Below are 13,361 nucleotides of genomic sequence, written 5' to 3' on the forward strand. Positions count from 1 at the left end.
TGAGATCAAAGTTTGTGTTTTTGCTTTTTATTTTCAACAATTAAACAGCTATGTATAAGGACTGCAAAATAAAAAAAGATCAAGGGTATCTACTGTTATTTGTGCCCATTTGATCTAAAATCGGTCTTGAACATAAGCTTCTTGTTGAACTGTTCTCACTGAAGCACATTAGTACAATAAACAGGATGCTGATGTATTATTGATTTAACATTTTGAGATACCATAAAGCTACATTGCCAGAATTCTATAAGGTGACCTTGTTGTGGCTTGTTGAGCTGTATTCTGTTGTAGGTGTCCTATTAACGTAGACGTTTCAAGAATGTCTGCGTGTGAATAAAGGTGGAGTTTTTTTTAAGGAAAAAGTCATCAATCAAAAATGTGTAAAAAAATCCTAAAAAAAACTGAAAACGATGGGATTGTAGTTATGAATCTCAACAAGGGACGCTTCCTATCTTATGGAACAACCTTCAGTTGACATGTTGTGTTGGAATGCTTATTTTTTTAGGAAATGGTATTTAAATATTTCTTTGGTAAACCAAATAGGCCTACTAGAAGCTCAAACAGATAACTGGACAGAAAATGGAAATACTGCTTTGTCCTCTGTAGAATGCATTACACACAGTAAATATAGGAGAGCTTCAGTCATATATGGACCCCATAGATCAACTTGTAGACATTTGGCAGTTTTGCCTACTATAAACTTTATATTTAAACCTTAGTCAAAAAGGTAAAAAAAAAATGTGCATCAACTGTATGATTGGTAGGGAAATGGATTTTTTAGATCAAAAAGTTTATTAGGACATGATGCAAAGTCTACTTTTGATTTAAACATCCCATCAAAAATGAAACACTCGAAATGGGAGCTAGACTTTAAACCACAATTCTCAGATACACAATGGCTCAAAGCCTTCTGAGCTTTATATACTGTGACAAACAATGCTAATTATTGGGAACTGACCCAGAAAATGATGTCCAGATGGTACTACACGCCACTACATTCATCCAAATTTTCCTACATTGGCTCTCCTATGTGCTGGCAGGATTGCAGAAAGGTAAGATCTCAATATCATATGGTTTGGGGATGTAAATGTTTAACTAGCTTTTGGCACAAAATATCTAGTATCATTTCTGTTACATTTAAGTGGAATATTAATGCCTGTCAATCCAGCTTTAGTGCTACTGAACTTAGGGATAGAGCAGTGGCCGACAGCATACCACACCATCATTATGCATATCCTCTTGGTGGCCAGAACTACGATTGTTAGACACTGGAAATACCAGTTGACGCCAAATGCAACAGAAGTCCCGTCTTTGGTTAGAACCACTTTCTCCTATGAAAAAGCACCAGCTCTGAGTTGTAACTCATACCCCACCTTCTCGAAGGTTTGGCAACCTTGAATGGAGTTGTGTTCTACTCACGAAACATAAACTTCATGATGGAGATGTCTCTTTGTCTTACAGATATGATGTTCTCAATCTGATAATATTTTCTGATCCAAAATGGCTGTGCAATATTGTTTCTGCTATTTCTTCCTTTCTATATACTATACAGTACAGCAAAAGCTCCCAAGCACCTGTGTATGCTATATCTTCTGTATTTGTCTTTAAAACTAATAATAATCTATTGACACAAAAAAACGGCAAACTCTCTATTATCTATGCTGTCTTTCTTGATACTAATTAGATAATGAATATATGTAAGACATCCCTTCCAACATACAATTGCAGCAACCGAGCAGTAAAGAAATCTTCATTTTTTTTCTTTCAAACGCTCAACTGGTTCTGCATAGAAAATACCACTGCATTGAATGTAAAGATTCACATTACCCTGTTGTACGCTGGCCTAGTTCAGCGATAACGCATTAGACATTTTATTTTGCAAGGCAAGTTATAACTACATCCCAACCGATATCGGATTCTATAAATTAGGTGTTAGTTTGCAATATAATGTGCCAACGGTTTATTTGTACATCAGGACGGAATGCAGATAGGACGATTGTGAGGCTTACATTAATGGGAAGCATAAGATGAAGCTTTGGATTGTTTTGGAATGTAGAAGTATTTCTTGAGTGGTGGTGGGGGGTTGGGGGGGATTTTAGTGGGCAGTGACAAGCGACAGGCTGCACAAGGGTTGATTGGAGGGACAGAAGTCATGGTGCTAGCTGTTAATATACCTGTTTCAGCACATCCAACCAAAAAGCTCCAGGTTTCTCTTCGTTTTCAAGGTTATTTGCATGTGTGCTCACAAACCACCTGGTGGTGATGCTTTGAATTGTTACTTTGAAAGAATACTTTTAACACCAGCCATGTTTGTAGCAGTGTAACCTTGCAAGGGAGCAGTCCATGCTGCTGTATCCATCTGTACTCTACGTGCTTGATCAGGGGGAAAATCCAGCAAGCTGAACAGAGGCTCTGATGTGCGAACTCTAGGGAATCTTCATATTGACTCTCTTGGAGAAAAAAAAAAAAAAAAGAACAATTCGGACAGACCCCCTTTGCAGACGGAGCATAGCAAAGGCTCCTTTTTGTTACTCTCTGACAAGATGTTTGAAATCACCAGGACCCTTAATGCTGCTTTGTTAAATAATGAGGTAACAATTTGACACTTTCTTATGCGAGTCTAACAATTTTTTTTTGCCTGCTGACTTTAAACTGCTGTAATGAAGAATGATTTCCAATTTTTCTCCTAAATGAAGACAAATTAACCTGATCTTGACAATTTAAAAAAAAAGAGGGTTTGTTGTTTGTATTTTTTTTCTTTTTATCGAAAAAAATCAAGAATCTTTTTTTTTGCTGTCTTCCCTCCACTGATCTTTAAACCTCTTTGCAGCCAAGCGGGCTTCCAGTGTATTGCGTTCCTGGTCCTTTTGACAGCATAGAGGTTAATGAGTGCGTCAGTCGACTGCTGTTGCCTATGATAGTACGAAGTATGACTTGCAAGCTGCCCAGAGTAGGTGTTTATTAATGCTGAATTGGCTTGTGGTGTAGCCCATCTGGACCATAAGAGACGCTGCAGATTTACTTGTGATGTTAAGATGTCCATACCGTTTGGAAAGGATGTTTGCTGGAGACAGGCTGAGAGATACACTATGAATCCATCTCTTTTACATGCGTCTGCTGCCACTAATGACTTACAAGGCTGCTCATTTAGGGTAAGGCAATCTAATCACCTTTTGATTTGATTTTGGAGGAATTGGCTGTGCACGAGTTCCGTGTCTGTATTGTTTTTTTTTTTTTTCTCTCTCTTTCTTCTTCCTTCTCTTTATGCTGTGCAGTGTCTGTCTGAGCCTAGATTATCCTAGCAAGTGCAGAATGCTGTGTGCTTCACCACATCTCAGAGTTAATAGTTTTGAGTGAAGCCCTAAAACTAGCTGTACCATGTTGATGAAGGAAATGGTTTTTCCAGTTTGACTTTGTAGTAATGAAGCCACTCTGTGATTTGCCCTACTTGCATTGTCTTGTTTTATATGCTATGCAAAAAAAGCCATGAAACATGCATTATTTACAAGAATGATAATGCCTCTGTAATGCAAGGTGAGGTATAGACGGCATCACCAAGGATTTAAGTTGGTTTTACTGCATAGTGCATAATAGACAGGTCATGTACTGCAATCTAAACAAGATTTGTGCAGTTTTTGCCTTGTAAATGGAATAGATATAGTTCTTATAGTGGGGGAAGAATTACGTTACCATAATACATTGGTTTATGTTTAATTTAAAAATGCATGTTACATGGGCAACAACCTCTTTTACCATAATATTCTATACTCTTGAACTTGATGTGTTACTACTTTTTCTTTGAAAAGAGAAACTGTGATAAGTATGATCTTAAAGTGCATTAATATTGATACTGAGTGTAATATCGACTTTGAGAAGTGTGACTTATAGGGTATATATAGTGCTTTGACTGTATTTTATAGCACATACCTGCATGTTATTACTTTAATGGCACCATAGGCCACTTAGACTCGCTGTATTTAGAAATATGCAAGGTTAGCATAATGGCAGATTATTAAACTAAAATATAAAAAAAAAATGCCTGCTCGGAATAGTAATAATACACCTTTCATACATTATTATTGATGCAAACTTCTATGCACTTTTACTTTGTTACCTTAATTATTACTGTGATGTTGGTGTTACTAGCACTTTTGCTGAAGGCTTTATTATCCCGGAAAGGATTGGTTGGTTTATTCCTTTAAGCATAATATTTGCTTTAGTTTTAAGGTGATTGCCAAACACTTAAGGGTTAACTGATAACTTTAAGGCTTTAGTAGATAGCGCCCCCTCTGACAGCATGCTGGTACTTAATTCTTGTAGCCTTAAGCTATAGTGCCACTTAGGGATGCCTTTAAAACCAACATGTTGACATATAGGAAAGTACAATGGCATATGTTTATATAAAAGAGGTATCTGGAAAACGTGTCAGCTAGATCAGAAAATTGCAATTATAGGGAACCACGTTAAACTGAATTTTCTTGATTTCTGTATTAATAGCTAAATGTAAATATAGATATTAATATTTAACAAAAATACACATTTATCTGTCTTTCGTGTTAGAAAAGAGGTCACACCACCAAGATCATTGATCTCTAAAAAAAGATTGTCTTAAAAAGAGCATCAAGCATTCTAGTGAATTTAGGTATTGATCAACTGGATTGCCCAAAAAAGTTTGGTACCTATTCTTGCAAAAGAGTCCCGCTGCTGTGCAGTTTGGCATTATTAAAAGAGATTTTAGAAAATCTCAGAAGAAAAGTTTTTGACGCACATAAGAGTTGAAAAGTTCCAAAGGTTTGGGCCCTTTATTAGCCAGGGTGGTTAAATGGCAGCTGTGTCAGCACCATTACTCTTTTCTCTAGGTGGGAACATCCTACAAAGATTGATGCAAGGTCGTGACACACAATTTTCAAGCAGGTGTCAAAGAACCCTGGAGTGACAGCTAAGGATCTGCAGTCATTATGCTGCACTTGATAACACCTGTTATCAAGTATGGTTCATGGGAGGTTGCCGCAGAGGAAACCACTGTATTTCAAAAAACAAAAAAATGCTGCCCATCTCAAGTCGGCTAAAAACCACCTGGATGTTCCTCAATACTAATGCAATCCTATTCTTAGGACAATAGGTAAACATTCTGATTAATGTATGCAGCGTTGTGTTTGGAGAAAAACAAAAACTCTGGATACCAATACCAAAACTTGATCCCAACTCTGAATCAGGAGGGGAGCATAATGGCTTGGGAATGTAATGATGTCTCAGGGCCTGGAGCTCCTTCAGTAATTGAGGGACCCATAATTTCCAGTTTGTATAACAAATATTACTGCAAAAAGTCTGTGTGTCTGTCCATGATTTACAACTCAAAAAACATTGAACTAAGCAGTTCAACAACAATTCAAAATATGGGAACACGTAAACAACTTCAGAAGACATGACATAGTTTGCAATGGTCAATACAGACTCTTGAACTGTTGAAAAATGGTTGCATAATCCAAAGCAGGCCATTCAAGCAAGACATCCCAAAAAAAGGCATGAAAGCAAACTTTTCTTGTACAAAAATAGATTAATTACCTCCAAAGCAATGTACAGGTCTAATAAGCAACTAAACAAAACATTTATTTAGGGCTCCATCAAATTTGGTTCCACTAGTTATTAACTTTATTGGCTTGCATACTAGTTTTATAAACGACCTTGACCGATCAAACCATTTGTCCAATAAAGGAAATAGAAAACACTCTATGTTTGTCAATAAAACTGTACTTTTCAATGATCCAATGATTCAATAATTTAAAAAAAGATCACATTACATTTGAAAAGCCATTCATGCAAAAATGAAGAAAATTTGTTCAAAATTTTCTCACGACTGTATATGGGTTTTATTTTTGGGGATGTATTGCAATGATTATGGCAATGTACACCAATAAGTAATGGGACCGCCCGGGTTAATACATTCCACAATTTGTGTTGCGGGGTACATTTATATTATATTCTACTGTGTTTCAGAGACCTATAATTGTTTAAGAGCGAGTACGTGCAGTTCCTATGTGTGTTAAGTATATTAATTATGCGCAAATATGTTACAAACCGAACAGATTTCACATTTTGGATATCTGACCAGAATAAGCCAACATTTTATTGGTTGCTCTGGGTTACAATACTTTGAATATAGCCATAGCACTCAGCACTGCCTCATTAAGTATACATTGCAATCTTAGCATTCTATTGCTAAATCAATACAGAATAGAGACATAAACTAAGATCTGCACTCAAAAGAAATGTCAGGGAAGACTGGCCATCTGTGTAGTTCAGCATTTCTTGATATAAGCACTTAGGAAGTAATATATCTTGCTAAGGTCGTAATACTCAATATATTGTGTTTTTTTGTGGATACATTTTTCCAAAGGTAGAGGCTACTTTGTTACCTTAAAGCAGAATTAAACCTAAAATTATATATTATTATATTGCAGCATACCAATTCTCAGATGTGATGGCTGCATTAGTTTCCTTTTTTAGGTTTTCTTTCCCATGTATTTATCTGGTGATCCAGCCAGTAAATCTGTTGTTTTTTCACAGAACAAACTCTCATGCAGATGCAGCAGTTAGAAGATTGAGATAAACCATTATCTACTGACAGGGGTACTTACAATGACCAGCTTTTATCTCTGTAAAACATTTATCCCAAAAGAAAAAAAAACTGTTGCTGTAGCTGATTATAAAGTGTTAGCTACAGTTTGGTTTCAATTTGTTATTGTGTCTAAATCTGCTAATACATCTAACACTCCCCTCCCCCCATACTGACAATGCCACTGTCCAAAGGTGCCCCTGTTCTCCTTCATCCAGAATGGGGGCACTCTAATATAAGAAGTGTGTTACTGGACAGATCATCAGGTGAAAAGCCTAGAAAAAGAAAACTAATGCAGTCACCATATCTAATGATTGGTAAGCTGTAACATATAACATTTTTGGTTGTTGGTGGTTTAATACCACTTTAAACCTTTCATGTTGGACCATCGTACTAGAGAAGGTCAAGTTATGCTGGGTTTTCTTTCTCAAGGTACACTTAGAAGTCCATGGTTAGGTCCTGCTGGTGGGGAAAAACTTTCGGCCTAGGCTTTTCTCTATAAACCACTATATGCTAAAGTAAATAATTTACACACCTTTCTTAACACACATTAAATTATTCAGTTTCTTAACTTCAATAACTAATTTAGTAAGGACATGTTTGGCCATCACAAAGCTGCCCTGACTTTTAGTCAAGGAATTCATAATTCTATATACACTAATAAAATTGAAATAGACTTTAATAAAAAAAAACATAGATCACCCTGTAGTTTGCCCAGTAGTTTGGGGTTTAGCCCTTAAAAGAAAATTGTTGATACAACTTGTGTAGATGTTACACTATAACAAAATTGCCATTTTAGTAAGACTTGCTGCCTCCAGTAGGATCATAGAAGGATAAATGCAATGACCGAGGAGTGGTCAGAATGTTGTCTGCAGGGGGACCCTGTGTTTTGGGTGTAAAATTCTTTTGTTAAACCTATCCAAAAAGTATCAAAAATATTCCACCTTTTCTTGGCATGGTGTTAGATTAATGTGCTTGAAAATTTGGTAAGCAGAGTTGTCTGCCTATCAGCAAGCAAAGCTAGCAAGTCATGTTTCCACATCTCTAAAAAATGAGCCATTTATTTTTCTCTGAAATCTCATCCCATGATCCTTTGCTTTAGAATACGGTGCATGGATAGGCTGCCATATTTTCAGAATAAGCTAAATTTGATCTTCCAGTCACGTATTGCCCTCCCATTCTATCTACAAAATTTGTCTTCTCGGAAAATCTATATGATAATCATCTCTTCCCGCTCTGACATTAATCACTGAAACAAAAGATCCCACAAAATGCTTGTTGTATATTATGGAATGTCTGATATCATAGTGCCGCCACAGAAAATATTAAGCCAAACAATACGCACATAAGACATTGTGAATTGTTGTTTTTACCCGTCATTTATGCAAAGAAATTATGTTTGTGGTTAATAAAATTGGGTTGCATATTTTGTTTGTCTTGGAAGCATAAATACCAGTAGGTACTGTAGAAATCATATTGTCTTAGCTACTCCATTACTTGGTATGACTGTCATGTGTGATGCATGGCTACGTTACAACAGCTTTATGTATATATTTGTGTTCATTTGGTGAAGCATTCAAAAAGACATTGATATTCTAAAAAGAGCAGTAACCCATAACAACCACATTTTCCTAGAATTCAGATAAGGGAAGAATGAATTATGGTTGGTTGCTATAGGTTATTGCATGGTCCACATAGGGGTTGATTTTCTACAGTACAAAATCTGATGCAGTTGTGCATGGTAGCCAATCAGCTTCTAACTACAGCTTGTTTAGTTAAGCTTTGACAACAAAACCTTGAAGTTGATTGGCTTCTATGCAGAGCCGCACCAGATTTTGCACTCTATAGTTTTAGTAAATCAATCCCATTGAGCCTTAGTAAGTAACCCTGGTGGAATGTTTCTCCAACACTTACATAGCCTTCAGTCAACATGGGCACTTTGGCAGCATAACACTTACCTATGTGTTTGTTGGCCCATATGTAGTCAATAAATAATCCGTACACCTACAATTTCAACGTTACTGCTTGCAAGACACTGGAGTTGATTTACTAAAGCTGGAGAGTCCACAATCTGGTGCAGCTCTGCACAGAAACCAATCAGCATCCAGGTTTTATCATCAAAGCCTAATTGAACAAGCCTAAGTTGGAAGCTGATTGGCTACCATGTACAGCTGCACCAGATTGTGCACTCTCTAGTTTTGGTAAAACAAACACACAGACTTTTTTGCAGTACTATCTGTTATACAAACTGGAAATTATTGGTCCCTCAATGACTGAAGGAGCTCCAGGCCCAAATGGTTGAGCCCATAAACAAACAAAAAAAATCCTCACTTATATTTCTAGGAAGAACGGCCAACTGCTCTTTGAAATTTTTGTATTATGAATTAAATTATTGTTTTAGAAATATGCCATTTCCCATAGCTAAGGAGACAAAACCCAGGTGGTTACGAAAAGGCCAACAACCACAAGCTGTACAGTATATACAACCTTTCATTTTTTCCTCCTATAACCACAACGGCATTTCCTCCCCAAAACATCAAGTTGCGTTTGAATCATTTTTTAATATTATCAGCATGCTCAGAGTAGCAGAAAAAAAGACAAGTTATTCCCCCGAGGGATTCACAATTATGTATAATTTAGAGCCGAATATTCAATTAACAACTTTGCTGACCAGCAAGAAATGGGTCTCAAGGTCAAGAGAATAACTTTCTTCTGTCCTCTTCAAGTTTACAGTCTTGAGCCAGCAGAGTTAGTGCACTGAAAAGGTTCATACATAAAGGCTGATGCAGAACCTCTTCCCTTGCATCAATCACTTCTCTGTTTGACAGCACCATCCCATAATTATGCCAAAAATAGGCTGGCTGTGCTCACAACAAAATACATGAATAAAGATACAAAATTAGATAGAGCACTTAAAATAGTAACTGAAATCATTGTTGTTCTATTGTGTTAAACAAAAAACAAAAGTTCATGAAATTATATAAAAAAAAAAAGAAAGAAAGAGAATTATTCTGAATATACTTCTTTGTACAGCTCTTGACGATTAGTTGTATCAGGACCCTTTTTGTTAATGATACCAAGGTTGGAAACAAAGCAGCAAATGGCATTGAAAGGGCTCCCTCCCCGCCATCATTGTGCTGATTCTGCCCCCCCCCCTTTTTTTATTCAACTGGGTGTAATGTTAAAATCAATAATTAGGATTAGTACAGTTAGCATGCTAGGAATGACCCGTGAACTGATATTCTTCAGCCAGAAGTTCCCAGCTGGTCATTTATGACAAATACAAAGAGCATTTCAGGGACTGTCACTGAGCCATTAACCCCCAGGCTCCGGCAGCAACATATGTCACAGAAACTTGTGGAGAAACCCATTGCAGCAGGCAAACAGTTAAGCTCCCCAGTCTGATAGAAGGCAATTTCAATAGCACCTTGCTTAGCCCCACCTTCTCCAGCCCACTCAGCCAATCAGATACTGTCTTTATCTGACAGATAGTCCCATAAATGCATGCAAGCATCTAGCCAATTTTCAAGGCAAGGCTGTATCCAATTTTCATATCTACACCCTACTTTCGAGAGGCATCATCACAGTCCCTCTCTCTCTGTTTTTTTTCCTTTCTTTTTTTTTTCTTTCCTTATTTTTTGTTTAGATTTTTATTTATTTTCCATTGTTTGCCTTGTTCTATGTGTTAGCAATTGATTTATTTATTTACATTATTTATTTGTTCATTTATTTATTTTTTAACACGAGTTGTTGGGATATTCTTTTTTCTTCCTGGTGGTTCGTGGATTTGGAAAAAGACATCAGAAAACAAAAATAAAAAAAAAACTTTTCCTTTTTTTTTTTTTTTTTAATACAAATACCTAATAAAGCATTCTTGAAAATAACAATTACAAGGAGAAAAGTCGGAGCACACAGCGAGACACTATTAACCTTTAAGAATGGTGATGGTAGGTGGCACCTTATTTTATTTTAACATTTTTTTTTTTCCAAGTTCCATTCAGTTTTGCAAGTCTGTCTTGTCTGCATCTCTTGTTAATGTGGTCTTGGTGTTCCGTTGCTTCAGTGATTGTAGTGGTGGGCGCCTATATTTGTGTGTGTGTGTTTCTCGAGTGATTTGTCACGTGCAAATTGAATGCTTTTTTGAAAAAAAGATTTTTCAAGGTCTTTTTTTTTTGTGTTGTACGTTAACACCATAGACCTATTATCGCAAAAAAACAAACAAACGCCCTATGAAGTATGTGGAGCGTCGCGTTCGCCCATTTCCATCTAACCTCTGATATCGTGTGAGCTTTCATTTCTACCATTGTGTTTCTACACAAAGACTCTCAAAATCTAGTGGAAAAAAATGAGAAAAGACCAAGCCTTAAAAAAAAAAAAAAAATAGCATCTCACCCTTCGCTGCTAATTTCGGTTGGTCTGCGCAGTTGGTATGGTAATCTTTCATGAGAGTGATTTATAGGGGTTTGGTATATGCTGCATATTGTATTTCAGAGTTCCCTGCCGTGACCTCATAAAAGAGGAGGAGGCTGGCGTGTGTTACAGCGCGCACTCTGTGTGAGTGTGTGTATGTGTGTGTGTGTGTGTGTGTGTGTGTGAGTGTGTGTGTGTGCGCGTGTGTCCTTCCTAGCATCTCTTGCCAGCGCTACTGTAAGAAGGAATGTCAGCTTTTACATAAGGCTCTTTTTGGTTTTGACACTGTGACACACTAGAAGGCTCCATCTCAATAATCACAGATGGAGTGGAATGGCTTAAAGATGGTAAGTGGATCGCGGTGAATTGTATCTTTTTTTTTTTTTTAATTTTTTGTTCCGTTTTCCATTTCAGACCGCAAGCAGTTATTTCCATTTACAACTGTTTTTCTCCTTGCCTTTTATTTTTTAATGAGAAATTCATGCACTAGCTTGTCGAACGCCTCACTGCTTCCTTCAGCGTGTGCTGCAGCCAATCTAGGAAGGGTACCTTGACAACTATAATGTCAGTGAACGTCTATCACAGAATTACTTGATGCTGTGTAGTCTTCATTTGAATTACATGAGTCTTTGGACGTGTCAGCGGCTTTTTTTTTTTTTTTTACACCGCCGTTAAAAGCTTTGTGCCTTAAAGCACGAAAAAAGAAAAAAATGCTACAGAATGCTCATATGTTAAATAAGTAGAGCTGTCTTTTTTATTATTATTATTATTATTATTATTTTCCCAAAACATTGACCATGTAGCTACTTGACGCTCCTTTTGTGTGCCTTTCTGACAATGGGTATAAAGTGCCACACTTGAATCTCGCAGTCGTGACCTGCATGGCATGTCGTTGAATGCTGCGGGGACCCGGGGATCTGTGTCCCTCCGATTCCTTGCAACACACCCCCCCCCCTACAAATTTGCCCTGGACGGCAATCTTAAAAAAAAAAAAAAGAAAATGACTAAAGATACTTTCCAGTTCTAGCAAATTGAAGCTTCCTTATCCCCACCCAGTGCCTTCATTCTCAAGGAATTGTCTTTGTCTGCTTGTTTTGATGGGTGTAAAACAAACAAGATTAGATGGAGCATTGTAAGTGAAAGCTATCGCTCCAAGGGGAAGCCAGAGAAAGGTTGCCGAGGAAACGGCTAGGGAAAGAGGCGAGATAGGGGAGCAGGTGGCAATCATTTGGGAATATAGCAAGCGGCGTGAAAAAAAAAAAAAAAAAGACCGGGGTTACCTCTATTATCTGCTCTTCTTTAATGCAGTCACAACTTTAATTATTCCGTACATATAGGTGCTAATTACAGCTCAAGCACAGATGTACAGTGAATCACTAAACACTATTTTTAAGCATCTGTTTCATACTAAGCAGAGAGTATATTTGATATCATTTAAGGAAAAAAAAAAAAAAAGCACTTTTGTTTTAAGTTTATTGGTCACCAACATGAATGGCTCACAGAATGCAGGAATAAACTTGATTTTTTAAAAATAGTTAACACGTATACAAAGTTGAATTTCATTGTCATCGATAGTTTGAGATTATTTTTACATTTGGATTTAAAAAGTGAGAGGAATTTACCGTGAACCTTTATTTTGAAGGAACACATTATGCTTTTATTTTATGTCATTTTAGTTTATTGTATTTTTTCTTTTTTTTTTCTAATTACACATGGTATATTCAGATGTGAGACTGCCCATATAAAGGAAATATTATTTTGGTGTAGTTTTGATTAAAGTGTTAGACTTTACGAATAGCAGTACTGTTCCAAATATAATACAATTTATATATTCCACAAGCCATGGCTTTCTGTATCACCTTGTTTTATAGCATGTACTCATAGTTATGATCTTATATTTGTTCTATCACAAAAGGTTGTGTTCTTCTGTGGAATCTCTGCTTGCTGTGTACTAACTGTGAAATATCATATGAAAGTTTGAAAAATGCATTTACATGCATCCATGTCTAGGCTTTTGTTATGGGGGAGAAATACATTTCGTCGTCAGTATGGAGGGGACATTTAAACCCTGTAATCAAACGATGTGTTTCACTCCAATGCACACTACACTTCAATTTATGTCTTGTTTACTAAATGAATAATGCTATAGACTGATAGTGTAAGTGTTGGTATTACAACGCATGTATTAAGTGCATTGTCAAATGACATTCCTTTCTGGTTATAGTAGAGTATCATGCAATAAGTCTTGCTAACATGCCAGTGTGTAGGGAAAATTATGTGAGTATGTCACCTACATACAGGTATACATGTTTGTATGTTTGGGTGTCTATATATG

The 13,361-nt window shown here is 36.7% G+C and overlaps 1 protein-coding gene across 7 annotated transcripts in view; it reads left to right on the forward strand.

The window, feature by feature from the left end:
* Window positions 1–2,294: 2,294 nt before the first annotated feature.
* Window positions 2,295–13,361, forward strand: part of ELAVL4 (ELAV like RNA binding protein 4) — a 164,650-nt gene continuing 153,583 nt past the window's right edge. For 2 of the 7 annotated variants that reach the window (XM_089684451.1, XM_089684456.1), the window contains exon 1: window positions 2,681–3,152. In XM_089684451.1, the coding sequence (XP_089540577.1) occupies window positions 3,036–3,152 (117 nt within the window). In that variant the 5' untranslated portion in view covers window positions 2,681–3,035. Of the gene's footprint in view, window positions 2,592–2,680; window positions 3,153–10,187; window positions 10,564–11,202; window positions 11,374–13,361 lie in introns of those variants that run through there. The other 5 variants (XM_089684452.1, XM_089684450.1, XM_089684453.1 and 2 more) reach the window with 5 other exon arrangements.

This window comes from Staurois parvus, unplaced genomic scaffold (assembly GCF_062004578.1).
Source record: "Staurois parvus isolate SC_StPar_1 unplaced genomic scaffold, SC_StPar_1.0 ptg000347l, whole genome shotgun sequence".
In the NCBI taxonomy this organism is placed as follows: domain Eukaryota; kingdom Metazoa; phylum Chordata; class Amphibia; order Anura; family Ranidae; genus Staurois; species Staurois parvus.